Here is a 27,930-nt window from a genome sequence, read left to right as displayed (position 1 = left end):
CTCTACAAACCCAACAGTCTGGTGTAGGTGTTTAGCTACAAATTAGCCCACCATCCATCTCCTACTGGCTGTTGCCATTTATTCGTAAGATTCTCATTCTCAGGGCAGGAAGGACCACCAAATAAAGTAAATACGTAGTTTGGCACGTTTTGGCCTTAGTGAAGCCACGCTGACTGTCTAAGCACTCACAACCCATCTAGTCTGATGACTCAAGAAGCCAAAATTCCAATTCCATGAAAAAATAAACATCAGAAAAAGACCCCGAGATCACACACCGAAACACCCAGGGGGTTACATCTCAGAGGGTGATTTTTATTCTCTGTATTTTTGGTATTTTCTTTCTTTCTTTTCTTTAACGTTTATTCATTTTTGAGAGACAGAGTGCGAGTGGGGGAGGGGCAGAGAGAGGGAGACACAAGATCTGAAGCAGGCTCCAGGCTCCAGGCGGGTAGCTCAGAGCCTCAGGCGGGCTCGAACCCATGAACTGCGAGATCATGACCTGAGGCAAAGTCGGATGCTTCACCAACTGAGCCACCCAGGTGCCCTTTGGTATTTTCAATAGTAAGCATTTATGAACACGTTTATAAATCTTTATCAATTACATATATTCATATATCGCATTTAAAAGAAGTCTTTATTTACATTTTATGCAAAAAGTGTTTTGAAGAATTTTTCATGAACTTGAGGAAATTAGTTCAAACCATTTAAGTGAAAACACAGAAATTCAAAGCTGTACTTACAGTAATATCCAAATGACATGAAGAAGGCATTATGTAAAAGATCAGAAAAGGTCAGGAGGCTCTCCCCCCAGATGCTAACTGTGGTTACTTTTAAGTAACCACTACACCCAATGTGGGGCTCAAACTCACAACCCCAAGATCAAGAGTCCGATGCTTTTCTGACTGAGCCAACCAGGCATCCCTATTTCCCTGTACTTTTCTTAATTGGTCTGTATTCCCTATTACAAATGTGCATTACTTTTAAAACTAGAAAAAAATTAAAATACTACCAAAGAAATCTTATTATATAGAATACATCCCCCAATTAATACTCTTTATCATGTAGGAATTTTGCTTTCCCATTAAAAATACACAGACTCTCACTCAGTTGGAATACTTTTCCTTATACAGACATCTCCAATATCTCGGTATTTGTTCAAGGGGCTAAATTTAACCGTTTACAGCAAATCTGAAAAGCAGAGTTTAGAAACCCAAAAGCAATCACATGCAATTACAAGAGTTCATGCCAATGGTCAACGTTTTCTCACCATGTATTTCTCTTTCTGCTCTTTGCTCAGCCCAGAATTCCTTTTCTTCCTGAGTTCGGCCACCTTTTCCTTATACCGCAGCTGCCTCTCTGTTGGTGCCTGAAAGGAAAGAGAAAACTGAGAAGCTAGCCAGAAAACTCATTATGTCAGTACGTTTCAAAATGAAGAACAAAATGAAACGAAACAAAACAAAACATGGCAGGGAAGAAAAAAACGCCAGACGTGTGAAGACCACCCTATGCCTATGACGGCAATTTTAAAATTCCAAATTGGGTTCCCAGACCACCGTGGTTACAGGCAGTTCATATTTATTTATTTTTTTTTTTTTTAATTTTTTTTTCAACATTTTTTATTTTTTTATTTTTGGGACAGAGAGAGACAGAGCATGAACGGGGGAGGGGCAGAGAGAGAGGGAGACACAGAATCGGAAACAGGCTCCAGGCTCCGAGCCATCAGCCCAGAGCCCGACGCGGGGCTCGAACTCACGGACTGGACCGCGAGATCGTGACCTGGCTGAAGTCGGACGCTTAACCGACTGCGCCACCCAGGCGCCCCAGTTCATATTTATTTTAAATATTAAGCCCAAAAGAACACATATTAAGGAGGGACGTCTCCACCAGAGCAACACGAATAAAATAAAGATGATTTCAATTCAGTAAGCATTTATTGAACGTTTGCTGTTTTCCAAGTACTGATACGACAAGGAATACAATTTTTACACTGAGAAAGATTAGAACCCAAGACAGACAATGAAAAAAAGGAGAGCTACCACTTACAGAGTGCGTATTACCTGCCAAGCACTGGGGATAGGCATTTTGTTAGCTGACGACCCTACCAGGTAGGTATTCTTCACTCGTTTTTATTAACAAAAAAATGTCAGGTGTGTTACAAGGACAGAAAGTTTAGGGAGGTTAGCTGACCGGCCCAAGACCACACAGGTAGAGTCACAGAATCACAGTATTCAAATCCAGATCTGTCTGGCTCCAAACCCAAACTTCTCCCTCCTCACCATGCCTTCCTCTGCTATCCACCTACAATCTAACCACAAAAACAGACATCCGTATGATGAACTGTGATAAAGGCTAAACCGGCCTTCTGAGAACATTACAATGGAACAGATGAGGAAGAAATTCATTCTTGATAGGAGATCTGGGAAGAATTCCTACCACGGCTGAGAGGTGTTGAAGGCCTTGAAGGTTAAGCAGAATTTCTTCTTGGTATAGGCACAGAGTTAGGCAGAAAAACAGCAAGACCCAAGACCAAAGGCATTCGTGGAAGAACTAGGAATTTAAGCGTAATCAACAAGCACGAACGTTCAAAGAGGTAGACAAATTAGGGCAAAGCAGCATCTAAGAATCCAAGGGAAGAGAGAAATGGAAGAGAAATGACATGACCAACAAGTGTCAAATGCTAAGGAAAGGTCACCGGTGACCTCGGAAACATGCCAGCAGAGCGAAGGGGTTTGAAAGTAACAAAGGGCTAAACAGTAGATGCAAAGTGAGGAAACAGAGCAGCAAGTGTATCTTTCAAAGAATGAGGATTATCTTTTATCACTATTACTATCATTATCATAAATAGCACGGGTCCTTCATTTATGAGGCAGAGGTGTTTGCTTCACGAAATTTTACTCTTTGGAAAAACAAAACAAAACAAAAACGCTTCTGAGTTTATGACTGAAGACCAGTTATTTAGAAATACCACAGGGAACGAGAGGCACAGATAGACCTAAAGACCGTTAACGGGGCAGAGGAGATCCCAGACTTGGCTCTCAGACTGTGAGCGGCCAGAGTTTAACAAGGCCCATACCTGGTGCCTGGTTGCATGCCTGTTGTTGTCATCTTGCCTGTGGGACAGCATCCTTTCTTCTATCTGCTTATCCCGGCTCTGTGCTCTCACCTGCAACCATCAACAACGTCAATAAATCCACCTGCTTCTAAGACTAAGTTTACTGAAAGCATAAGAATACAATGGTCATCCCTTGAATTTACGTTGCACTTTCACCTTCAAGGGGTCTTCGTTTATTAGCACAATCTCTCCAAGAACAGGCGAGGCAGGCGTCACAGTCTGTCGCCTCAGCCACGAACTAGAGTCAGAGAAGTGAAACCAAGACCGCTGACCGGTGGTAAGGCTAAGATTTTAACTCAGTCTGAGGACTCTGAGCCTGGACCCTTCCCACCGTACAGTGGGTAAGAAACAAGAAACCGTGAGGAAGTACAAACACAGGGCAAAGAAGTGCGAGGGAAAGGGCGGACACCCGGGGTCAAGTCTACAGGGAAACTGACCTCTGGAGTCGGGTGATCCTAAGACGGATCACATCAGCTCTCCCAACCGTTTCAGGACCGTCCCCCGGAAGGAGAGGGCTCGTATCCCACCGCCTGTTCAACTTCACGCTAGGACTTGGCAGGTCAAAACACAATGACTGACATCTTCCCACAGATCGGCTCCTCCCAAACATTCCGTCTATCGACGGCAACGCTTTCTAAGCCACTCACCACGTCAGAAACGAGAAGGTCGCCCTCGTTGCTTCTCTTTGTCTCACACCTCGCATCACAAAATCCATCAGCAAGTCTATCAGGCTGCTCCCCTCCAAAACGTATCCCGAGTCCAATCAGTTCTTACTATCTCCACTGATACAATGCCAGTCCGGGCCACTAGCTCCTGCCTGAGCCCAGAGCGGTCTGCCAACTAGACTACCTGGGTCAGCGCCTGCCCCCTCCAGTCCGTTCTCCACACCACGAACCAGCCGTGACTTTTAAAAAGTGCTCGTGAAAATTCTATTACACCTCTGCTAAAGCCCTCCAAATGCGTCCCGCCACCATCACAGTAAAGACGCGCTTCCAACGCCAAGGCCTTAACAGGTCCTTCATGATCTGGATCCGGCTTCCGCGTTCCCGATCATGTTCCAGTCACACTGGCCTACTCTTGGTCCCTCAAACCCAGGCGTTTACCCCCACCTCTCAGCCTCTGTGTTTGCTCGTCCTTCCACTTAACGTCTCTCCTCCTAGATGCAGACACAACCGTCTCTTTGCCCATCAGCCACATCTCAGGTCAGATGCCAACTCCTCCAGGAGGTCTTCCTGAACAACCCAAGCGGAAGCAGTGCCGTATCCCCGTCACCCCCAAACAGCCACTCTCTGCGTTTGTAGTTTTTGGTTCCTCGCAGCATTTATCACTGCTTGAAATTCTTCTTCCCTTATTAGTTTGTATGTGTTTTGCCTCCCCCTGCGAGAACATTAGCTCCTCGAACGCAGTCTTTTACTGCATTCACAGGACCCACAGATATCTGTCACGGTGTTTGGCACAGCAATCTGGAACTGAATAAAAACGGTCCTAACGCTGATTGCAATTGTCCACTGGGAAACTCAGAGTGACCACATATAGGCAAGTACTTTAAAAATGACAGAGCTTTCAATTTAGGTGAGGAGTTAGTCTATAATTCTTCCACTTGGCATTCTAAATATAATAAAAACCTATTATCTTTCAGAAATTCTCTGGATCGTCCAAGTTCCAGTAGTCAAGATGGATTATGCTGAGCCTGATTTCTCTTGCAAAGAAGAAAACACGACAGAGGAAAAATTCAGGAAATGCTTTCCTTTTCTTCGTAACTTTCTTCCCCAAACTGGCATTTTTCTTTTTCTTTTTTGAAAATAAATTGCTTAAGGTAACTCGCTCACATTGCTACAAGCCAACAATTTTTGAAAGTTGTACCCGAGGAAGACGTCAACGCGAGACCACGCTTAGTATCGGATCACGATATTTAAAGTCAAGAGGTAGAGGACAACTCCCAAAAAAGAGATCACGGTTATTTTCAGAGAACGAAAGACCCAAAGCCTTGTCGGCTTCTGCTGCGGATACCAGCAGAGCTGCTCCTGTTGGGATCTGGTCTCAGACTAACGGGAAGATAATGGGCAGACCAACCACTCACTCTTACACAGAGCAGAAGAAATGAGCCTGCTTACACAAGAGATTTGGAATAAAGAAAAATGACAGTGTCTTCAACCTTGAAATCCGTGTAAGCTTTCAAAGTCTACTACTTTGCCGAAAGACTAAACGTGCAAAGAAACTTTCCATCGTGTGGTCTCGTTAAGAAAAAGAGGACAAATTCCTGAATCGGAAAGAACTAGTGTTAGTTAGAGATTCTAACTTTTCTTAGGATGAAACTGGCTCAGACGGGAATAAATCTGTGACCTTGGCGTTGTCAGAAAATAACAACCACAGGAACAGTTAATACTTTGATGTCATGAGCTTGGATAACCTGTCCCAACACTACCCACGCAATGCATTTAATTAAGCATGTTTGCAACTCCTGCTTCCCCATTATTAGTTTCATCCTTGGTAACAGCAGCCTGTACAGGAGCCCACAAAATAGGATCTTAGGCTCTCCTAAATCCATCACCCCCAAATCCCAAAAGTTACGTAGGACTGTATCTTTCAAGAATTTAAGACAAAAATTGGCCAAGAGTGGGTGTGACTGAGAGTAACAAAAAGGAAACGTATTCTGCGGAAAGAGAGCCAAAGGAAAATAATCATGCAAAAATTTAAAGAGCAAAATGTCTTCACAGATTCACGAGAAGAGAACTTAATGCATAAATACTGAGATCACATATTTAGGCAAATTAATTCCTCGTGGAAAAGGTGCCTGCCTCGTCGAAGTCAATTTTCGATGGAAAATATCAATGCACACAGGATGATATTCCAAATGTTCCAGATCTCCCTATTAATTTCTTTCGAAGCAGTCATTACATACTGTAATTCTTTTATTTATCTGTTTAAATCTTTCTTTAAAAAACCCAGCTGTATTTTTATTGTTTCCTCCACTGGAAGATAAGAAAAAGGACCTTGCCTATTTTGTTCACATTGTATCCCCAGTGTTTAGCCAAGTGCCTGGCAACGGAAAAGCACTCACTAGATTAAACATAGAGTCAAATAATGAATACAATTACCTTGCACTCATCAGCGGACAGGTTATGATAGAGCGGGCATCCTGAGATGGAGAAATGTCTCTCATGTTTTCCTGTAAGATGTCCTGTTAAAAGAGGAAAAAACTTAATCTCGAGACAGAAGATTTAAGCTCATAAAGTGACGTGGGTTTTTTTGTGTGTGAAAAAAATTTTTTTAATGTTTATTATTTTTGAGGGAGAGACAGAGAGCAAGCAGGCGAGGGGCAGAGAGAGAGGGAGACACAGAGTTGGAAGCAGGCTCTGGGCTCTGAGCTGTCAAGCACAGAGCCCGACGTGGGGCTCGAACCCACAGGCCATGAGATCATGACCCGAGCTGAAGTCAGACGCTCAACCAACCGAGTCACCCAGGCGCCCCAAAGTGATAAGTTTTCTATAGGACAACTGTGTAATTTGGCTGTATCATTTCTATCCAATATGTATCTGATCACAGATTGAATCCACCAAAAGTTAAGTGCTGCCAGGGCCATAACTTGCACCCACTGATGAATTCTTTTTTGCCACAGGAGGGATCTGGCAATCTTTGAACATACTTGTGTATGTTCAATATAAACTGTAGCTCCTTCTGTTCTTTTTTTTTTTTTTTAAAGTTTATTTTTTACTTATTTTGAGAGAGAGATAGAGAGCAAGCAGGGGAGGGGCAGAGACAGAGAGGGAGACAGAATCTGCTAACAGCACAGAGCCGGATGCGGGGCTCGAACCCAGGTACTGTGAGATCATGACCTGAGCCGAAGTCAAGAGCTGGACACTTAACTGACTGAACCATCCAGGCGCCCCAGTTCCTTCTGTTCTGATAATGTATTTCTCAAATTCTAAAAAATCATAAAGCCATATAGTTATAAAAAGGAACAAAATTGCAAACAGAAACATTTTCTTTTGGTGAAACTTAACTTTCCGTTGCTAAATTATCAAGTTATATGTATAACAGGTGCTCCTTCCTTTCTATTATGCAATGCTACCTAATCCGAATTGAACTTCTTTCAATAATCAAAAGAAACTTGTGGAAAATGAAAAAGAAAATGGACTCTTCTATTCTGCAAATAAACATATGTTGACAATTTTGAATCAGATTAAATATATTCATTTTTTTGGAAAGGGGCTGATTTTGCTTAAAGATTTAGGCTTCTGTAATCAGACTTTTTAATAGATGGTATTTTTAATAATGGGATATTACTCAGCCATAAAAAAGAATGAGATCTTGCCATTTACAATATGCATGGCATAGGGGCACCTGGGTGGCTCAGTAGGTTGAGTGTCTGACTTCAGCTTGGGTCATGATCTCGTGGCTCGTGGGTTCAAGCCCCACATTGGGCTCCACGCTGACAGCACGGAACCTGCTTGGGATTCTCTCTCTCCCTCTCTCTCTGCCCCTCCCTCACTTGTGCTTTCTCTCTCTCAAGACAAAAAAACTCAAAAAAAAATTTTAAACAATATGGACGGCATAATGCTAAGTGAAATAAGTGAGTCAGAGAAAGACCAAATACCATGTGATTTTACTCATAAGTGGAAATGTTTCAGAGTAACAAACGAAGAAAAAAAAGAGACAAACAAACAAACAAACACCAGGCTCTTAAATACAGAGAACAAAGTGGTGACGCCAAAGACGGAAGGCACGTGGAAAAAGGGGTGAAACAGATAAACGGGTTCAAGAGTACACTTAGCTTCATGAGTACTGGCTAATGTATAGAATTGCTGGGTCACTATATCATACACCTGAAACTAATATACCACTGTAACACAAATAAACAGGCACAAGTTAGCACAAAGCTCCTTCTTACTAGGGGATAATGTGAGGAGTTAACAATACAAAAAGCTCACTTTAAAGGGGTATCTCTTCACTTTTTAATTTTTCATGTGGTTTTGGGAAACACACAGGGAACTGAACATTACTTCCTTTTTATACGTCTCTTTAACCAAAAAGCTTATAAAACCTTCGGGTAATAGAGACAATGGGATTTTAAAAATCATATATGATTTATAAAGTAAGCTTTAAAGAACAATAGTTCACGTATTGGGAGAGACAGGAATTAATACATGTTATGCGGACTGCCATTTCTCCAGGATTGTGTTATTAAAAATGTGATTTTAGAGATCTGTTCCATTTACCCTGCACACAAAAAACTAACTTCAGTGATCAAACACCGTGTACAAAATGTAAAGCATCCATGTTTTAGAAAGTCTTCCTTCTGTAGATTATTTCCAAAAAATATTTCTGTAGATATTTCTAAGATATTATTCATCTATATCTTCTGAGTAAATTATTCAAATGTCTTAGTTTATGATAAATAAACTAAAACCAATCAAATGAGTCTATATTAAAAGTTTTATAAATAGGATAGCTAACCTATTGATCTAGCAATTCTATTGTTACAAATTTATTCCACAGGTTTTCTAGCAAGACATCAAACTACATACGTACAAGACTATCCACTATAGTAATATTCAAAGTAGCTAAAAATGAGAAATCTAAATGTCAACTTATACTGTACAATTTAAGAAATGTATAAGCTTTAGGGGTGCCTGGGTGGCTCAGTCGGTTAAGCGTCCGACTTCGGCTCAAGGTCATGATCTCGCGGCTTATGGGTTCGAGCCCCACGTCAGGCTCTGGGCTGACAGCTCAGAGCCCGGAGCCTGCTTCCGATTCTGTGTCTCCCTCTCTCTCTGCCCCTTCCCACTCATGTTCTGTCTCTCTCTCTCTCAAAAATAAATAAACATTAAAAAAAAATTTTTTTTTAATTTATAAGCTTTCAATATAATGGAATGCTCTGTATTCTTTTAAATAGATGGAACCCTAAGTAAGTAAAATACCCAAGGTGCCAAACCAGCCACTGTATTTTCCCTTTGTGAATAACAAAAAGGAAATATATGTACATATCCATGTGTACGTACATACAAACACACAAACTTACTAGAAGCATTCATAAAAAACTACCAAGAATAGTTTTATATCTGAGGATATGAGTGAAGGAGAACTTTTACTTATTCATTTCAGGGCTTGTAAGTTTGTACAAGCACATAATACTTTTATACCAAAATTATACACACACACACACACACACACACACACACACACACACACAAATTAACGACATTATTTTCCCAAACATAAAGAGTGGAACAGGATCAAAAGTAATTTTGGCAACGGATTTTTTTTTTTTTTATTAAGTAATCTCTGCCCAATGTGGGGCTTGAACTCACGACCAAGATCAAGAACCACATGGTCTACTGACCGAGCCAGCCGGGTGCCGCCTTATCAAAAATAATTTTGGAAGCTCAGGTTCACACTTTTCAAACTTTGCCAGCAGATGAACACCAAAATTCAAAGTGAACTTTCTCTGATGCAACAGATTTGTATTTATCCGCTCATCTACTCCATTAAGGGGGTTAAGTACTGAGCAAAGATAACACACGGTCAGGCCCGACTCTGACCTCACCTCCTCCTGTCCACTGTGGCTGCTCCGCCCTAGGCATAGTGGCCCCTAAGTGTGCCTCCAACGGCCTAACCATTCTCCCGTCCCATACCCTTTGCACTGGTGTGTGTGTGGGTGTGCATGGCCGTACATATGCACAACACCTTACTTGCCCTCTCAGCACTACCTTATATCTTCCTTCAGAGAATGGTCTCTAGTTGACCTATTGTACACCTGCCTGTTTTGACCTTCCCAGTTAGACTATAAGCTCCGTGAGGGTAGGAACTCTGACATGTTCATAGCTACATCCCCAGAACCCAAAACAGTATCCGTTACATAGCAAACATTCAATAACTATGTACTGAATAGCCAATTAAGCATACGACATAAAGGGAACAACTGAGGGATGCACGGACAGTGACCAGCAGTGCTGGAGTCCCTTTCCTTGCTGTGCGGCAAGTCGATCCCCTTACCCTCTTAGAGCATGTTGGCTAGCTCTTAAACACTGGTGTTTATATGATGAGGTCTAGTCTTACTTTTTCATTATTTGCGCAAGGAAACAGATTTAGGCCTGAACCAATTAGCTTCTTTGAGCGAAGGCTGGTATGACATTCAGGGGAATTTACGCCCTGTGCATTCTGAGTTCAAATTATCTGAGAAACCAGTGCCAAGACCCGGAAAAGATCCAAATAAATTAAATACTAGGGAAAACATACTGTGGGCCCACAAAGCAGCAACTCACTCTGTTCTACCTTTTCTGAACCTGATGGCCACATTCACAAGTTCACAAATTCGAGAAGCAGACCCGGTGGAGAAATGCCTGTGATCTCAAAGTCAGCACCTTCCAACTCTAGACAAAAACTTACGCCCAACATGTGCACTGAAGCTCACCTAAGGAGAATTGATAAGGTTTAAACCACTATAAGAATCTGTCAGTCAGGAGTCAAGGTCATAAGAAAACAAAGACATACTCATTTATCTGAGAAGAAATACTTGTCTGGTTTGTATTGATTAAGCACACAAGACCTAAAACCACTGAAGTCACAAAAGGCCGGGGTCTCCTCTGTGCCCTTTTAGTTTCAAAGCCAGGCAACAAGAAATCTGTTTTTCTCACTTCCTTAGCAGCTGTGGCCGCACAACCGGGGTTGTGCATTAGCTTACACTCATTGAGTTTGAACTACGCGCCATACGATGAGTTGTCTGAAGGTAACTGGTCCTCTGTTTTGTTTTTTGCAGGAAAAAGGAGGAAATTTTTCACGGGGGGGAAGCTCTCGATAAGCAGAACGGTGCATCCCACTTAATTTCCTTGCAATCGGATCTGTTATTATGGATGGACAACAGGCCAAGAAGCAAAAATATTCAAGTGGGCAACCCAGTGATACTCTGAGCACCACTGAAGAACCTAAGGAGCTAGGTCACAAGGGAACACAGAACATTTCTTCAGGAGCCTAAGTCCAGAGGGCGAGAAGCACAGAACACAGGCATCGTGAAGCTGGGCGCACTCACCTAGAGAGTTACAGCCTGGAGTAGGACATTTCATATTGAAATTGTAGCTTTCGTGGAAGCGACGACGCTTGGGGCGATGAGAGAGGTCGCTGCCTGAGTCCTTCAGGGACATGTCCTTGGCCATGCTCTCATCGTGAGACACATTAGGGCTGGAGATGTCGATGTCAGACTCAGAAGACGGTGCGTTTCCAGTTGGAGTTCGAGGTGGAGACTCATCATGATCGGCTGTATTTTTAGTTTCTAAAGCAAAAGTAATTGGTACAGCTCATGAATGAAGTTCATTTGTTGGAGGTTTACTATTCAGAAGAGTTTATGGACTTTCCAGATCCTCTATCGTTTAACCAGTAACTTCTAACCACTTATCTGCTATAAATGAAAATGAAGAGAAACTAACATCATTCCTTTGTGCAACTTTACATTCTGACTACAATTAAGTTTGGAGTTTCCCCAATACATTTCACTTATCTGTGTTCCTCACAAACCCCCAACCATGGATAGTCAAAACTAGATGGAGGCAAATTTTTCTTTAAAATTACCATCCAGGGGCGCCTGGCTGGCTGTCGGTTGAGTGTCCAAATGTTGACTTTGGCTCATGTCATGATCCCAGGGTCATGGGATCAAGCCCCGCCTCAGGCTCCTCACTGGGCATGGAGGCTGCCCGGGATTCTTTCTCTTTCTCTCCGTCTGACCCTCCCACGCTGGACAGCACACGCACGCATGCACTCTCATTCTCTCTCCCCCTCTCTCAAAAAGCAAAAATAAAAATGCAATGAAATAAATAAAATAAAATAAAATAAAATAACCCATTCCACTCCTAGGAGACACACAGGATGGAAGAGAAATGGATGACAGGCTAGGTGTGTGAGTGTGAATGAACTTGGCTCTCGAGATAGCTTGTGAGTAATCTAACAACGTACATTATAAATCACGGGCTGTAAACCAAATGCCTATAGGAGCTGGGCAAGGCCAAACAGAGACCCAATTGTCCATCTCAAGGAGACAACTACTATTCCGCTCTAGTCAATACTGTGAGTGAATGGGTTACCTCATTCATGTTCCCGGAGATTTGCATTTTTTAAAGGAAACTAGTAACTCAGGTTTTTATATGAAATCTCTGTATTTTCAAAGGCTGGCAACAAACTTTTAAAAGTGTTAACACAGTGGGGCTCAGTCGATTAAGTGTCTGACTCTTGATTTCAGCTCAGGTCACGATCTCGCAGTTCGTGGGTTCAAGCCCTACATCAGGTTCCACACACTGACGGCGTGAAGCCTGCTTAAGAGCCCCTCTCTCTCTCTCTCTCTCTGCCCCTCCCCTGCTTGTGCTCTCTTTCTCTCAAAGCAAACTTTGAAAAAATAAAAAATAAAAATGGGAACCCTGTGCAAGCAAACCAACTGAGCGTGTTGGCAGACTAGACGCTCCCCAGTCTATAAGCCATGCGCTAAGGCCTCTGATTCGGGCTGGTGAATCACGATCACAACAGCTCGCCATCCCCCATTACCAAAGGTCACCTCTCCCCAGAATTTCAGAGATAAATGGACAGACAAGCATGAATGTAAGAAAATCTGGTTTAGGCCTTCCTCATCCGTGGGTAAGAGGGCCACAGTCCCTTTTGCCTGTTATAGGTCCAACCCAATATACTCCAGAGACTGTAAACTTCAAGAGTACTCTAGAGCAAAACTGTCCTCAGCAAGACATTCAAGAAAGGAATCCGGCAAACAGCATTTACCTAGCTGAATTTCGTCAGTACCAGGCATCTACCTGCAGTGGCCCCAAGCCTTCCTTAAGAGGAAACTGACCAGATCTTCTCTGTAACTGACCAATTCATACTATACTCACTCACCTCTATCTGAAAAGTCAACCACCTGCTCAGTTTCTGAGCCAGACGAACGAGTCTGCCGAAGGGGGTACTTTTTTGGAGTCACTGGGGTAGGCTGCTGCTGACTACGGGTCACTCTTCTGGTAGAATAAGCAGGCTCCTCAGTGCCAAAAGATTGCAAATTTCGAACCGGGCTGGAATCTGATCCCCAATTTTAAAAGATAACAAAATAATTAAAGAGAAAAGAAGGAAATTTGTTTTATTTCTCATCCATATGACTTATTATCACCTGCGCCCTCCTCTTCGTATTTCACAAAATCCAACAAATCATTAAAATGTCTATTTTATTAAATAAAAAGGAAGCTAAAGAGACTAGATCAGGCATAGAAATCCAATATAGTACAGAATTAATAGTTTTAGGTTCTGGAATCAAAACTGACTCCCATTCAATCCCCCTGCACCGTACCAACTAGCTATAACATCTTGGGCAAGTTCATCTCTCCAGGCCTGTTTCCCTGAACCTGTAGATTATAAATCACGGGCTGTGATTTAAAAAAAAAAAAAAAAAAAAAAAAAGTAAATTATTTGTAAATTCCTCACCTTTGTTGTGAGAAGTAAATAAGATAATTCATAAAAACGTTTAACGTAATCCCTGGTACCTAGATCTATAGCTTTCTAAGTATTAGCTGCAACGTCTCTTTCTTTCCTGATTCCAACCCACCATCAAACAGGTACTCTACTTCTAAAGGTAGAACAATACACGTATTTCCTTTCTTCAGGCATCTCTTGTGTTCTTCCTGATTACCCTGTCTGATACTCTGAAGCAAAGTCAGAATGGATTCATGAAGGGTAAGGCAAGAACACAGCTTTTGAAATTCTTTTGGATAACAAAACTATTCTGAATCACCCAGCAGCCTTTTCACATCTCTAATTTGATGACACTGAAAAAAGAATTAGAAAAAGATTCAAAGCTGAAACTAAGGCGTGTTTTAAACAACGAAAGATCCTAAGAGGATATGGACATCTTATTCTGCAAAGAAGAAAATTGAAATTCTCAAACTTTTGGGTTAAAAAAAAAAAAAAAAAAAAGCACACAGCTAGGTTATCAGCTTGCACGCCTCCAGGGGACTCAGCCGATTCATAATAGGGTCTATATCTTGCTTTAGAGAGAGCCACCTTACACAGACTACATTGTGAATGATGCCCCTAGGCGTTGTCCAACTCCATAGTTATGAAGTAGAACAACTAAGAAGTGACCCAGGACCCAGTTATTTCCTAGCTGTTTGGAATATTTTCAACTTTCAGGTGGCCAGGGCACAGCCAATTACGCTTTGTGAGAATATCACTCCCTTTCCTTTGCATATACTGTTCTCTCTACCTAGAATGATGTTTTCCCACCTTTCAGTTTGTAAATTCCTAGCAGATCCTTTAAGATTTCCATCTTGGAGACCGGCCCCAGCTCTGAACTTCCATAATATGCTATACAAACATCTCAGAGCTCTTAACCACAATGCATTACTACGATCAGCTGGCATACTATATTTTGCACTGAACTGTGAGCTCCTTACGGGCAGGAACTATGATTTTTCTATCATGGCATTCCAATACATAGCATAGTATCTGAATTACAGTAGTTTTTTATCAGTATTCCCAGTATGCTAAAAAAATAAAAACTTACAAATTGAGAATCTTACAAAACTTACAAACTTACAAAAAGATAACAGCTATACTTTGGCTGAAATGTTAAATACAAAAATAAAGTTAGGAACAGTTGTTGAGAATGTTCTCGTTTTCTCCCTTAAAAAACTGAGGTTTTTCTCTCATTTTGCATCGTGCTCCTAAAGCAGTAACTAGACCTGCACTATTTAAGTGCTTGAAGCATATTACAAAATTTCCCCCTTAATCTCTCATCAGCTACTGATCATTAGCTTTTTGTATTAACTGCAACTTTCTTTCCTCCCCAGGGAATGAATCCCAGAGCAGAACCAGGAGGGATGAGGGGTACCTTCTAAATCAAAGCCCAGATGGCTAATCGCACTAGAGAACCTTCAAACTGCCTTCCAACACGGAGGTCCTCTATTCTTTACTACCAAAGCCAACTTCTGGGTATTTACAACTGTAAAGTAGTTGGATGCAACTACTTATGTCTACGAATCATGTCTGACCACGTTACAGAATTACATATAAGTTATGGAAGTATTTAGAAGTATTGAACCTCCTCCAAAAACAAGTTCAAGAGACTATTTCAAATGCCTAAGTCTAAGCCATTCTAACAGAAAGTAAAAACATGGTCTTCCCATTTTACTCATGGAAAAACTATTATTCTAAACAAAAGTTAAATGACTTAAGACATATACACGCCACACAGTCATTGTATCAGATATAGTTCTTTTGGGTCTACAAACTGGACAACCCCCAACAGAACCATTTTTAAGAACCTGATACTTCTGCAGGCATTGAACCTGCATTTTACCAGATTTTGTCATCTACACCAAGCCAAAGGACCAGTTTCCACATTCACACAAGAATATGATGACCAGCGAGGTGGCTATGAGGCACGGTCAGGAAGAATGAATTCTTATACCTTGGGAACTCTGGCTCAGCCGGGCTGAGGAGCGGGTGACTCGGGCAGATCGCCGGGACGTGCCGTCACTCTCTGAACTGTCTGTGTGCTCGAGATCTGTAGAAAAATCGGAATCTTCGGTTCCATCTGAACTACTGCCTGCATTCCTCTGTAACACCATAGATCCAGACATTAGCACAGAAGCATTTACTCTGTGGGTTTGTCCTAACACTGTAAATAAAATGAATTATGATACTGAAAACACTAAGAAAGGATTCCACCGCCAAATTCCCTTTATTTAAGGCATTTAAACGGAACAAACTGCAAGTAATGCACCTTGGTTAAATAAAAAAGAGAATTAATTCTTACTTTATTGTCACTAATTCTGAAACAAGTACATTTAGAGGTCAGTACCACAAACTGGAAATAAAAGTACCTAATTCGAAATGGTCTGGCTGACATAACTACGTACTTCGAGTCCATGGTGGGGAGAAAAATGTCAGCGCTAGACCCCTTTTAACTTTGGAGTAGCTTTTGTTCAAAGTCTCCATGAACAGCCATCACATTTTTTTTTTAAACCATATACTAATTCAAAATACCAGGGTCCACAACTCTGATCCCAAGACAACTTAAAGGAAAAGACTAAAGTTCTTCTTATGTTATCTATCTACGAAGTTTCTCCACGTGAATGCTGAAAGTGGTTTAAAAAAAAAAAAGTGGCTTGCATGTGAAGACTTAATCTCTAAGAACAGAGATTTTATCATCTTTTCAATAATCATTTGTCAATTTTTAGCCTCCTGAAGATGATTAGCCATAAAGATAACTTTTATCAGTTGAGCATTACCGCTACACCCTTTACTAAGCCAGGAAGGAAAGAGCATTTGCTTAGAAAACAATACAAAGCCTCAAACCACAAGTCCTCTATTTTCTATCCAAAACCCTTAGGGCCAGTTGTGCTTCAAATTCCTAACTTTTTGGCTTTTTGGAAACGGAATACTTTGCATATATCCCTCAAGTAACACTCCATAATCAAACACACTAATATTTCTACAGCAGAATATAGAAACAATCGCACCAAATCAGATACACAAAACCTGTAAGTAGCCTCAGGATAGTTGAGGACAGGTTTTGCCACCAAATAAGTTACTAAAAACACTTACATTTTCAAAAGCTCTTTGTATTTGGGACCTGCAGAAAAGGGACTGTGGGCCTATTCCAAGGCACCGACACTATTCCTGCACTTGGTAAGCCTTCATATAAATAAATACCACCTACCAATGTAGGCCATTTTAGGAGAAAATAAAAGGTTCAGATGTTTTACTTGAAAACCTCTGTGAAAAAAAAAGATTTCTGCAGAAATAAGCAAGAACACCATGCAGCTTTCCAAATATTTCAAGGGTAAACTGCCCAGAAATGAGCAGAGACTTCAGAGTCATAAGATGAAGGGGGAGTCTTACAGGTCATCTAGTCCAGTTATCCGTTATTTGAATCCCTGACCATCCCTTCCGGGTTTGACCCTGGAATTCAGCTCTTCTCTCTGGCTTTCACCAACCTCCTTCCCATCTTACCCCAGAGCAGACTTAATCGCTCTCTTACTTCCCTCCCATAATACTTTGTATATACCTCCACGTAGAGAATTTACTAGCTCCTTCTACACTTATTTTATATGTCCGTTTTCCCCATCAGACTGTGATCTCCTTAAGCCAGGGATCATGTCTGATTAATTTGTGAATCCCCAGCAACTAGCACAGTAGCAAGCAGTCAATAAACATTTGTTGAATTAGATTTGTTCTGTAGTCCAGGCTCTGCTATTGCCTAATGGGAGTGGCTTAGGGCACTCCATTAGGCCTCTGTTTGTTCAGCTGCAAAGAAAAGGGATGGGGGTGTCCCTAGGTGACCTTATAAATCCTATGTAATTGTGGAAAGTTTTTGACTTTACGAACTGCATTTTCTGGCCGCTGTCCAAATGAGCAGCTAAGGAAAAAAATACGTCTTAGATGCAAAAGGGCCTGAGCGGGATCCCTAGGGAGTGGGCGCTGGTTCTCTACCACCCAGTCTTCTGCTTTGTTGTGCCCCCCGCCTGGAGAGGAAGGATGCTCCAAAACCCCGCCCATGCACCTATCAGCATCCCCGGCCGGAAGGGCGGGGATTCGTGCCCCCCAATCGCGCTACGGCTACGCCGCGCCCCCACGGGACAGACTGCCAAGTCTAGCCAATCAAGAGAGGAGGGATCGTTCTCTACAGCCAGTCGGAGAGCTGTAGGGCCAGGCCCCGACACCGCCCCCGCACGCGGGGAGGTGACCGTTGGACCCAAATGGGCGGTGTCACCAGCCAATCAATATGCTTCCAGGCGTTTCAGCGACCAATTACCGAGAAGAACGCCTCCGAGCCAGGCAAGCAGAGGGCGGGAATAGTTGCAAGCATAGGCCGAGGCCAGGATCGGGCCCACATTTTTCTGTCGGGTATGGACAGAAGAGAGGGTTGCTGAGCTAGATTGGGGGAAGCGGGAAGTTGGCACCCAACCACCGTGAGGCGTGGCCAACTGCGTCACGTTGCCCAGTCGACTGTCCTTAGACACCCGCCATCCCTCTGTCCTGTTCCTCTCACCTTCCTTCGCGGCATTGCCGGCGGCTGCGGCCCGACAGTTCCGATTCGGGCAGCGGCGGCAGCAGCAGCAGGAACGGTGGCTCCGGCGGGCTCCGTGGCGGCCTCTGTAGCAGTCCCAATCCTGCGGACGATCCCAAGTGCCTCCTGCTTCACAGCGCCTAGACCCTTCTGCGCAGGCGCCGCGGGCTGAGGCGCTTTTTCCTTCACTTCCGGCTGGGGCTCGCGTCACCTGACGTTACGGGCCAGAGAGGGTGCTGGGAGGTTCGCTCCTTCTGGTGAGGCTAGTGAGCGCCATTTTAGAATTGGGCAGAAGGTAGCACGGTGGTAGAAACCCGGGCCAGCCATGTTTAGTCAGGGGCTTGGCACCTTTTGTGGACGTGGGCAGCCATTCTTGTTTGGGGCTGAAGCCTGACAATTGAAGTTAACGGTTCTCATCTTTACCTTGGGCAAAATTTCCCTTCCCGTTCGTTTTAATTTCTGAAGTAGAGGAAGGAAACCCCCAGAATCCATCAGGTGGCTGAGGTTTAACCCCTTGGTTGCCTGGTTGACCAAAGGACGTTTTCGTTTATCCTTTAAACTCAACGTTGGGAAGGGATATTTTGCCCAAGAAATTGCATCTTAAAAGCCATCCTGTGTCTCAAAGTGATGGGAATGGGGGCTTGTAAAAGGAACTGAAGGGTAGCGTGCATCATCAGGAAGTTTGTTGTCTGGTAGAGGAGACATTGTCCTTGCCCGTAGCGAACAGCAAGTAAGTTAGTCGTTCAGGTCGCGGAAAGAGGCAGAACCATTCTCCAGAGGCTGTAGCTCCAGAGAATTCCCACATTCGCTCTATGGTGAGCGCCCATCTCCTTCCCCCATTCTGTGCGGGTTTGAGAGCCCTGGGTGGCTCGCGGGGGTGGGGGCGGGTGCTGGTGCGGTAGCGAGAGTCGGAGAAACGGTGATCCCCACTTAGCCCAAGTTAACTCTGGAAATCTAGATGCTTGAGCCAGGAGTTGGGGGAGGGAAGAAGAGGAAGGAATATTTTTAGTAAAGCTGAAGCTTAACAACAACAACAAAAAAGGCATGGATATTTAAATAATAATAATAATAATAGGGCCTGTCTTGAGAGGAAGAGTTGGTCATGGATGTAAGGCTAGGAGAAGAGCAATTTTAAAAGGCTGGCAAATGGAGAGCAGGCTTTGAGGATGTAATCTCTCTGGAGGAAATGCTTTGAGAGGACCAAAGATTGGCGAAGAGCGACCGGGTGGAATCCAGGCATACTCAGTCATTAAGTTAGACTCCTGGACCCCAGTTTCACCTGAGGCCAAGTAAGATGGAGTTTTCCCCCTGGAGCAGAGCTAAAAGAACAAAGCAGCCGAAGGTAAACATCTGACTGATGCGCTAAACAGAGAACTAGGAAGAGTTAAAGTTCCAGACCCTTAGCCAGCACTCTCCTGGGGGGGGGGGGGGGGGGCATTCTGGGCCAGTGGTAATACAGGCAGCTTTCAGTATTTAGTATCTGGCTTCTAGTGTTTAGTATAAATACCTCTGAATAACCTGCTTTAGGTTGAACTGGACATAAGAACTTGTTGGAGCTCTTAATGCTAAAAGCACATCTCAGTTTTGTGTGTCATCCTTAATAGTGCCCAAACGGTCCTCTATGCACAGGAAATGCTTGCTAGTCAATCAAATCATGTTTACCCTTTCACAGTCTCTGAATGAATAGCCCTCAAAGATGGTGAAATATCCCTCCCTGGAAATTAGGACTTGAGAAGATCTTATCCTGACGTAACCACTCGTCATACGAACACCAGCATTACGAATGTTCAACATTAATCTCTTACGCTGGATTCTCCAACACTGCGGCTGACACGAAAGAATGTACAGTTTCATTTAGACATGGTTCTTATATCCTTGGAAAATGTGCACTCTGGAAAAAAGGTGAAAAAAACTAACATCAATAGGATAGAAAGATGGTCCTAAGGAAAATGTATACTTAAAGCGGAATGGGTAGGCGTATTTAGAAGGGGGAAGAGAGAACCCTAAAAGCTCCTTTTTCTTCCTTTCTTTTTCTGAATTAAATATAATCTTTACCTTGAGGGTCATTTTTCATCGTGGCACAATTGGCTTTTGAAGCAGGGACTGATGTTGGGTTTCAGAGTCTCTTGACTAAGTTGCCCCCTGCCCATCCTCATCCACCAGACTTAACGTAGGTAGCTCCACTGGTTTTCCTGCCTTTACACAGGCTTTTCCTCCTGCCTGGATGCCTCTCCCAACTTTCTTTAAAAATTTTTTTTTCAACGTTTTTTATTTATTTTTGGGACAGAGAGAGACAGAGCATGAACGGGGGAGGGGCAGAGAGAGAGGGAGACACAGAATCGGAAACAGGCTCCAGGCTCCGAGCCGTCAGCCCAGAGCCCGACACGGGGCTCGAACTCACGGACCGCGAGATCGTGACCTGAGCTGAAGTCGGCCGCTTAACCAACTGCGCCACCCAGGCGCCCCTCCCAACTTTGTTTAAAACTTATTTCTTCCGGGGTTCCCGGGTGGCTCAGTCGGTTAAGCGTCCGGCCTCAGCTCAGGTCACGATCTCACAGTTTGTGAGTTCGAGCGCCGCGTCGGGCTCCGTGCTGACGGCTCAGAGCCTGGAGCCTGCTTCGGATTCTGTGTCTTCCCCTCTCTGTCCCTCCCCCGCTCATGCTCCGTGTGTGTGTGTGTGTGTGTGTGTGTCTCTCTCTCTCAAAAACAAATAAACATTAAAAAATTTACTTTCTTCAGAAAGTCTTTCCTGATTTATTCATTCTAAGGTAGTAAGGCACCGTGATGTGGCATTTTGCACTTAGTGCTATATTTACACTTTTCCTTATACAACTTGGTAGATGTCCTGTTCCCTTTTCTCCTTTCCAAACAGATAATAGGAACATAACTCCTATTTATTTCGCTCATCAGCTCTCCTAGTGTCCGGCACAGGGCTCTGATGTCAGATCTGGCTTTGAATTTCAGCCCTGCCACTTTCTCGCTGCGGTGCTCTCGGACAAGTTTTCGAATTTGTGCCTCGGTTTTCTTATCTGTGAAATGGAGATGCCAATAGCCGCCCCCACAAGGCTGTTGTAAGGCTCAAAAGAGGTGATCGTGGTAAAGCGCTTAGCAAAGTTCCTGACCAGAGTAAGTGCTCAATAAATGGCCGTTGTTACTGATATTTATAATTCCAGTCACCCTAGTCATGGCTGGCATCCTAATGTTTGTGAATGTGGGCATGGTCTAATGATTGCTTATGTCTGTTCAACCTCACTTCAGCTCAAGGAACACAGAGTGGGGGGCGGGGGGGCACCTGGGTGGCTCAGTCAGTTCAGCGTCCGACTTCTGCCCAGGTCATGATCTTGTGGTTGGAGTTCGAGCCCCGCGTCGGGCTCTGTGCTGACAGCTCAGAGCCCGGAGCCTGCTTCGGAATCTATGACTCCCTCTCTCTCTCTCTCTCTCTCTGCCCCTCCCCTGCAGATGCTCTGTCTCTCAAAGACTAAATAAATGTAGGGGCGCCTGGGTGGCTCAGTTGGTTGGGCGACCGACTTCAGCTCAGGTCACGATCTCACAGTTCGTGAGTTTGAGCCCTGCATCGGGCTCTGTGCTGACAGCTCAGAGCCTGGAGCCTACTTTAGATTCTGTGTCTCCCCTCTCTCTGCCCCTCCCCTGCTCATGCTCTGTGTATCTCTGCCTCTCAATAATAAATAAACATTAAAAAAATTTTTTAAAAACCTAAATAAATGTAAAAAAACTAAAAAAAAAAAAGATTCTCTGTCTCTCACATCTGTGTTGGGGTGCCTGGTTGGCTCAGTTGGTTAAACATCAGACTCTATGATAACTTACCCTGAGTTGAAGAGGAACAGAGCAAGGTCAGAAGTGGGGGTAGTCTTTTGTGTATGTTCTTGTGCATTTTCTTTCTTGTGTCTGTATCTTGTCTCAGTCACATTTGTAAGCTCTTTAAAAGATTCCTCAACTTCCTTGGGGCACCTGGGTGGCTCATTCGGTTGAGCATCTGACTTCGGCTCACGTCAAGATCTCGCATTCATGGGTTCGAGCCCCCCATCGGGCTCTGTACTGACAGCTCGGAGTCTGGAGCCTGCTTGGGATTCTGTGCCTCTCTCTCTCTCTCTCTCTCTCTCTCTCTCTCTGACCCTCCCCTGCTTGTGCTCTGTCTCTCTCTGTCTCTCAAAAAGTAAAATAAAATGTTAAAAAAAAAAGTCCCTCAACTTCCTTTAAAATGCTCCCTTGTCAGTAAAATGATAGGTACCATATTTCAGATGCAAAGTGTGGTTGGTGGTTGTCTCCTTCCAAGGCCTGGGAGCTCCTGGAGGTTGGGAGCCTTGCCTGGCTGGCTACACCGTCTCCAGCTTCTCCCTTGCTGCCTGACATCTTAAAGGGCCCAGTAAATGCAGTGGCGACTGCCAAGTGTTGGCTCAGTCAGGAGCCAGCCACCCTCTCTCCTCTTAAACCTGCTTTTTGACCAGTGATGGGTCTAGGAAGGGTTAGAAACAGCGGTGTCCTCTGCGTGCAGAAACTGACCTGCAAGGTGGAGAAGCATGCCTTGGCCATTTTAGCGGCTAGGGTAGCCAGGCCAGTCTCATAACTTCTAAGTAGAGGTATTGGCTTAGTCTCTATCCCTTTGGGAGAAGCTCAGAGGCTGCTGATGTGACCGTAATTCATATTAAAATATTTTTGTGTACAGCTGCCTTAAAAATGGAGTCAGCGCAGGCACGAATGGTCATGTCTTTCTTACTCTTCTTGGAGGTGGCCTGGAACTTCTCTTACCTTCTTGGCCACTTGGGAATTTGGTTCATGTATCCCCCTTAGCCACCACCCCTCCCCAACCCCACCCTGGGGGAAGGTATTGGACAGATCCCAGCAGGCTCAGGCATAGCTCCCCGCCTCTGCAGCTGGGGTTATAAATAACCACCAAAACTAAACAGTCAAATAACCACATTTTGAAAATGGCTTTAAAAAAAAAAAATCACCCTAATCTTGATTCCATAGTACTTCTCCCGCCCTTGCCCTTCATCACCCGCCTTCTCTACTTATCTACCTCCCTTCCCTGATCCAATCTCCCTCGGGAAGTCCATCTGCCCACAAAGCCTGCCTGTGATAAAGACATCCTTTTCCACATTTGACAAGGCCAAAGCCCTCCAGGGGTGTAGTTATAGTTACAAGGTGTTGTTATGGCAGCGGAGGCCTCAGGGCAACATATGTTCCTGGGTGGTAATTGGGTTTGCTCTAACAGACTGTCTCTCCCTGGGTTCTCCGTGCCCAAATTCACTTATCAAGAAGACCAGGGAATTGTCATTATGGATAGGACTTCTTTTTTTTTTTTTTTTTGAGTAAGCTCCGCCCACCTTGAGGGCTTGAACTCACAACCTGGAGATCAGGAGTCACATGCTCTACTGACTGAGCCAGCCCGGCGCCCCGCCTTCATTTTTTTATTCGAGCGAAACCAAGTTCCTGTTTATTCCCCAGGATGGAACATACCCAGCGATCCTGGGTTGAGACTTTTTGGACTGCAGGCATTTTCGCGTACCCATTCAACCAATATTTACCGAGCATCTGATAAGTGCTAGGCTCGGACTGGGAGCTGAGTGCACACTGTGGATAAACGGACATGGTCCTTCCCCTCCCAGAGCAGACAATGCAGGACAAGTGCATATAGAGGGGGCTGGGAGAGTATGACTTTCGAGAATAAGACATCTTAACCTCACTGCTGCCACCAAGCTGCTTTTATTTATTTATTTTTCTTTTGGCAGGGTGCGGTTCAGTTTCTCTCCACAGGCACACGCTTTATTACTGTGCACATTTTTTTCATAGATGCGCTCAGCGTTTACATGAAATTTCACATTTTCTTACATATTCTCAACATTCGCCATGTGTCTCTATGGCCTTCATAACTGTAATTATAATTGCTGGGTGATGTCGCTCTGGTACTGTGACATCAAGTGCTCATTCTGGGGCGCCTGGGGGGGGGGCTTGGTTGAGCGTCCGATTCTTGATTTTGGCTCAGGTCGTGATCCCAGGGTTGTGGGATCGAGCCCCATGTTGGGCTCTGAGCTGAGCATGGAGCCTGCTTGAGATTTTCTCTCTCCTTTTGCCCCTCCCTACTGCGCGCCCGCCCCCTCTCACTTTCTCTACCTCAAATTAAAAAATAAAAAATGTGCTCATTCTTCTATTCGAGATTATTGAGAGTCTTTTGTCAGATAACGCTGTAGCGAGCGTCTGCATGCCTCCATAGGTCTGTCCTGTTACTATGTCTACCCTTTATATATTGCTTTATTTCCTTCCCCAAACACTTGCCCAAACTTAAAGTGTCACCGTCATTGTGTGAGGGTGCCAGTTTTAAGACGTTGTTCCCAGAAGTGATTAAGTGTTACCATTTAATAAGATCTTGCAATTTTTTTTTTAAGATCATGTTATTTCGTCAGAACGAGAACTGTGCCTCCAATGTGCTTTTTAAAATTTATTTTTTTTTAATTTTTTTAAATGTTTATTTATTTAATTTTTTTTTAATTTATTTTTGAGACAGAGAGAGACAGAGCCTGAGCAGGGGAGGGGCAGAGAGAGGGGGAGACACAGAATCCGAAGCAGGATCCAGGCTCTGAGCTGTCGGCACAGAGCCCAACGTGGGGCTCGAACTCACGGAGCATGAGATCATGACCTGAGCTGAAGTCGGACGCTCAACCAACTGAGCCACCCAGGCGCCCCTAAATGTTTATTTATTTTAAAAATGTTAATTTTTGAGAGAGAGAGAGAGAATAAGTGGGGGAGGAGCGGGGCGGGGGGCACAGAAACTGAAGCAGGCTCCAGGCTTTGAGCTGTCAGCACAGAGCCCCATGCGGGTCTTGAACTCATTAACTGTGAGATCATGACCTGAGCTGAAGTCAGATGCTTAACTGACTGAGCCACCTGGGCGCCCCTATTTAGTTTTTTTTTGAGAGAGAGAGAGAGAGCATGCGCACCTGCACTAGCAGGGGAGGGGACGGGGGGGGGGAAGGGGGAGAGAGAGGGAGAGAGAGAGAGAATCTTAAGCAGACTCCACGTTCAACGTGAAGCCTGACACGGGGCTCAATCCCACAACCCTGAGCGGAAATCAAGAGCCAGACTGGCTGAGCCACCCAGGCGCCCCTCCAATGTGCTTTTGATTTTTATTTCTGGTTAGGATATACTTCAGTCTTCCATGTGTCCCTTTACCAGTTCTGTTTCCTCTTCCATGAAATCCCACTCATTACTCATTTCCCTACTGAGGCCTTGATGATTTTCTTTTCTTTCTTTTTTTAATGTTTATTTTATTTACTTTTGAGACAGGGAGAGAGGCAGTGAGCGAGAGCACAAGGCGGGGAGGGGCAGAGAGAGGGAGAGAGAGAATCCCAAGCAGGCTCCACACTGTCAGCGCAGAGCCCAGGGCAGGGCTCGGTCCCACAAATCACGAGATCACGACCTGAGCCGAAATCAAGAGTCAGGCCCTTAACCGACTGAGCCACCCAGGCGCCCCTTGATGACTTTCTTTTTAAGTCTGAACGAGGTATAGACAGGTAGACAGACAGATGCCTCGTGCGAGCCACATCCAGTTACAGAGTCAGTTGTGTCAAGAACGCAGACCGTTCGCTTCGTAATCCTTGATCCAGTACTTTCTCCTGCTCTGCTCTGGCTTCCCAGTTACCTCTAGGGGCCAACTCTTAGTCAAGTATGCGTGCTGTTGAGAGAGAATGACACGGTGAACAGAGTATGCAGGTGACAGGAGTTAAAGCAGTGAGGAGGCAGACTCTGTTTTATCTCAGCAATAGTCAAGGAGCCACTTTAAAACTACAGTCCCTCTTAGCCAACTACAGGAACCTTGAAGACGGTTCTGTAGACGACATTTTCCCAGTGACTTAGGGAGAAACTGAGTCCCAGGGAAAAACATTTCCCAAACCAGTCAAACTTCAGGAGGATGAAAACTGACCCTGAATTTTGCCATGCGTAAACTGTGGGTCGTTTTATTTTGTTGGGAGATGCTTTCCCAGGAATGGGGGCTCGGAATGGGTCCCTCTGAGTCATTTACACATGCTTACCCAGCCTCCCTTGTGACTAACTGTACCCAAATGTGAATCAGCTGGCCGAAGCGAGGGATGGAAACCGCGACTAGAAAGAACATTTCTGCATTTAAGGCAAACCAGCATGTACATGGTCCAACGTGTCTTGCTCTAACCAATATCAGAGGCTTAGGATGATTTGTCTTCCTAGACCAGAAATTGCTTGAGGATGAGTGGGCATCTGGTCATTTGCTTACCTGCCTAGCCTTGCCAGTAGATGTCACTACACCAAACCACATTCTCCGAATAAAGGACAAGAAGGAAGGAAGGAGAGGCCTTCAGAAAGGCTAAGTCCAATCACCATGACCCTCTTCTCCCATGACTTCCAGGAGGAAAACTTCCCGTGGAGAACTATCAAGGATGTGTAAATATACACGGTTCCAGACAGTACAGATGCCTGAACTCAGCAGGTCAAGACCCCAGGTTCTAGGCAGTCAGAGTTCTTATCCAGGGGCCTTCCCCAGATCAGGTGGGGAGAACAGCTGTACAGGAAGGGTGGCGGGGTGAGCAGGCCATTTAAATGGGGGTATGTATACCTGATAGAGTTATCTAGGAACAAGAGCCATAGTCTTGGGGCTGTTCCAAGCGTCACTGTGCAGCTGATAGCTCAGGCAAAGCACTCCACCCACCCTCCACCCCTGCTCCTCTGTCCACAGGAGCAGGGGCCATCCCTTGCCTGAGGGCTGCCAGGCTGGGGCTGGCTTATCAGTCCTGCACCTCCCCAGTGCCAGGCAAACATAGCCACACCATGCCAGGACACCGGGAATGTTCTTAGGAGTTCAGACCATCGTTACTGTTCTCCTTCAAGATAAGTAGAAGCAGCATTAGTAAGCTGGGGAAAAGAGCCACCCTTCCGGAGATTTTTGTCTCATGTGCTGCTCTAGAATTAACGACTGGCATCCTTACCTAGCCCGTAGTGTCCTGCACGGTCTTTCTTCCATTTATCCCACACAACCTCATTCTCTGTGCTGTATGTAGCCTCACTGGCCTGCCTACAGTTCCACTGGAGCACGCTGGTCCCTTCGACCTCAGGACCTTTGCACTTTACGCTACTCGCAATGTTCTCCCTCATACCCTTCTACCTACCTCCATACTCCTTCAGATCTCGGCTCAAATGTCGTTTCCTCAGGGAACCCTTTCCAGACCAGATCCAGGCCCCCATTTCGACATTCTGAGGCACCCTGTACATTTCTTCGCGGCCCTCGGTCTCAAGTTTGTAATTGTGTGTTTATTTCGGTGCCTTTCGGATTCTTTATCTTCTATCCCCATAACACACACCCCAGACTTAAGGCTCCGTGAGGGGAGTGTCCGTTTTACCTACCATTGCAACCTCAGTTCCTAGCACAGTACCTACCGTGGTACTTAGTGGGCACTCAGTGACTCCTGGAGGTTTGAAAGAATGGCAAACAGACCAATGAAGGAAGTCAGAAAACGTAGTGTTGCTCGCGTGCACACATTCGTATAGCATTTGTCTACAAAGGACGGTGCCTGATTCTGGTCACTCAGCTCCCAAGGAAGACCTGTCAGAGTCCAGAGAAAGTCATGCAAATTAGCAACAGAAAAGTGGAGACAAACTTTAAGTATGAAACGAACTTTAAAAGCCTGGAAAGACGGAGGCTGAGGGTCTGAGCCACGCGTACGAAAACGGAAAGGGGTCAGATGCCAGTTTGATTACCAAATCCCCAAAGGTCAGCACAAAGGAAAATCTCTTGAAA

At 44.5% G+C, this 27,930-nt stretch overlaps 1 protein-coding gene across 3 annotated transcripts in view; it reads right to left on the bottom strand.

The window, feature by feature from the left end:
• Positions 1 to 18,335, bottom strand: part of KAT7 (lysine acetyltransferase 7) — a 31,781-nt gene extending 13,446 nt beyond the window's left edge. Inside the window, exons 1-7 of one of the 3 annotated variants that reach the window (XM_058702493.1) lie at positions 18,129 to 18,333; positions 15,543 to 15,690; positions 12,983 to 13,159; positions 11,142 to 11,381; positions 6,211 to 6,293; positions 3,074 to 3,163; positions 1,268 to 1,366 (exon numbers count right to left, since the gene is read on the bottom strand). In XM_058702493.1, the coding sequence (XP_058558476.1) occupies positions 1,268 to 1,366; positions 3,074 to 3,163; positions 6,211 to 6,293; positions 11,142 to 11,381; positions 12,983 to 13,159; positions 15,543 to 15,690; positions 18,129 to 18,143 (852 nt within the window). In that variant the 5' untranslated portion in view covers positions 18,144 to 18,333. Of the gene's footprint in view, positions 1 to 1,267; positions 1,367 to 3,073; positions 3,164 to 6,210; positions 6,294 to 11,141; positions 11,382 to 12,982; positions 13,160 to 15,542; positions 15,691 to 18,128 lie in introns of all 3 variants that reach the window. The other 2 variants (XM_058702496.1, XM_058702495.1) reach the window with 2 other exon arrangements.
• Between the last annotated feature and the right edge of the window lie 9,595 nt (positions 18,336 to 27,930).

Source organism: Neofelis nebulosa, chromosome 16 (assembly GCF_028018385.1).
Source record: "Neofelis nebulosa isolate mNeoNeb1 chromosome 16, mNeoNeb1.pri, whole genome shotgun sequence".
Taxonomy (NCBI): Eukaryota; Metazoa; Chordata; class Mammalia; order Carnivora; family Felidae; genus Neofelis; species Neofelis nebulosa.
The sequence above is the reverse complement of the archived record's forward strand: the minus strand, read 5'-3'. Positions and strand labels throughout refer to the sequence as shown.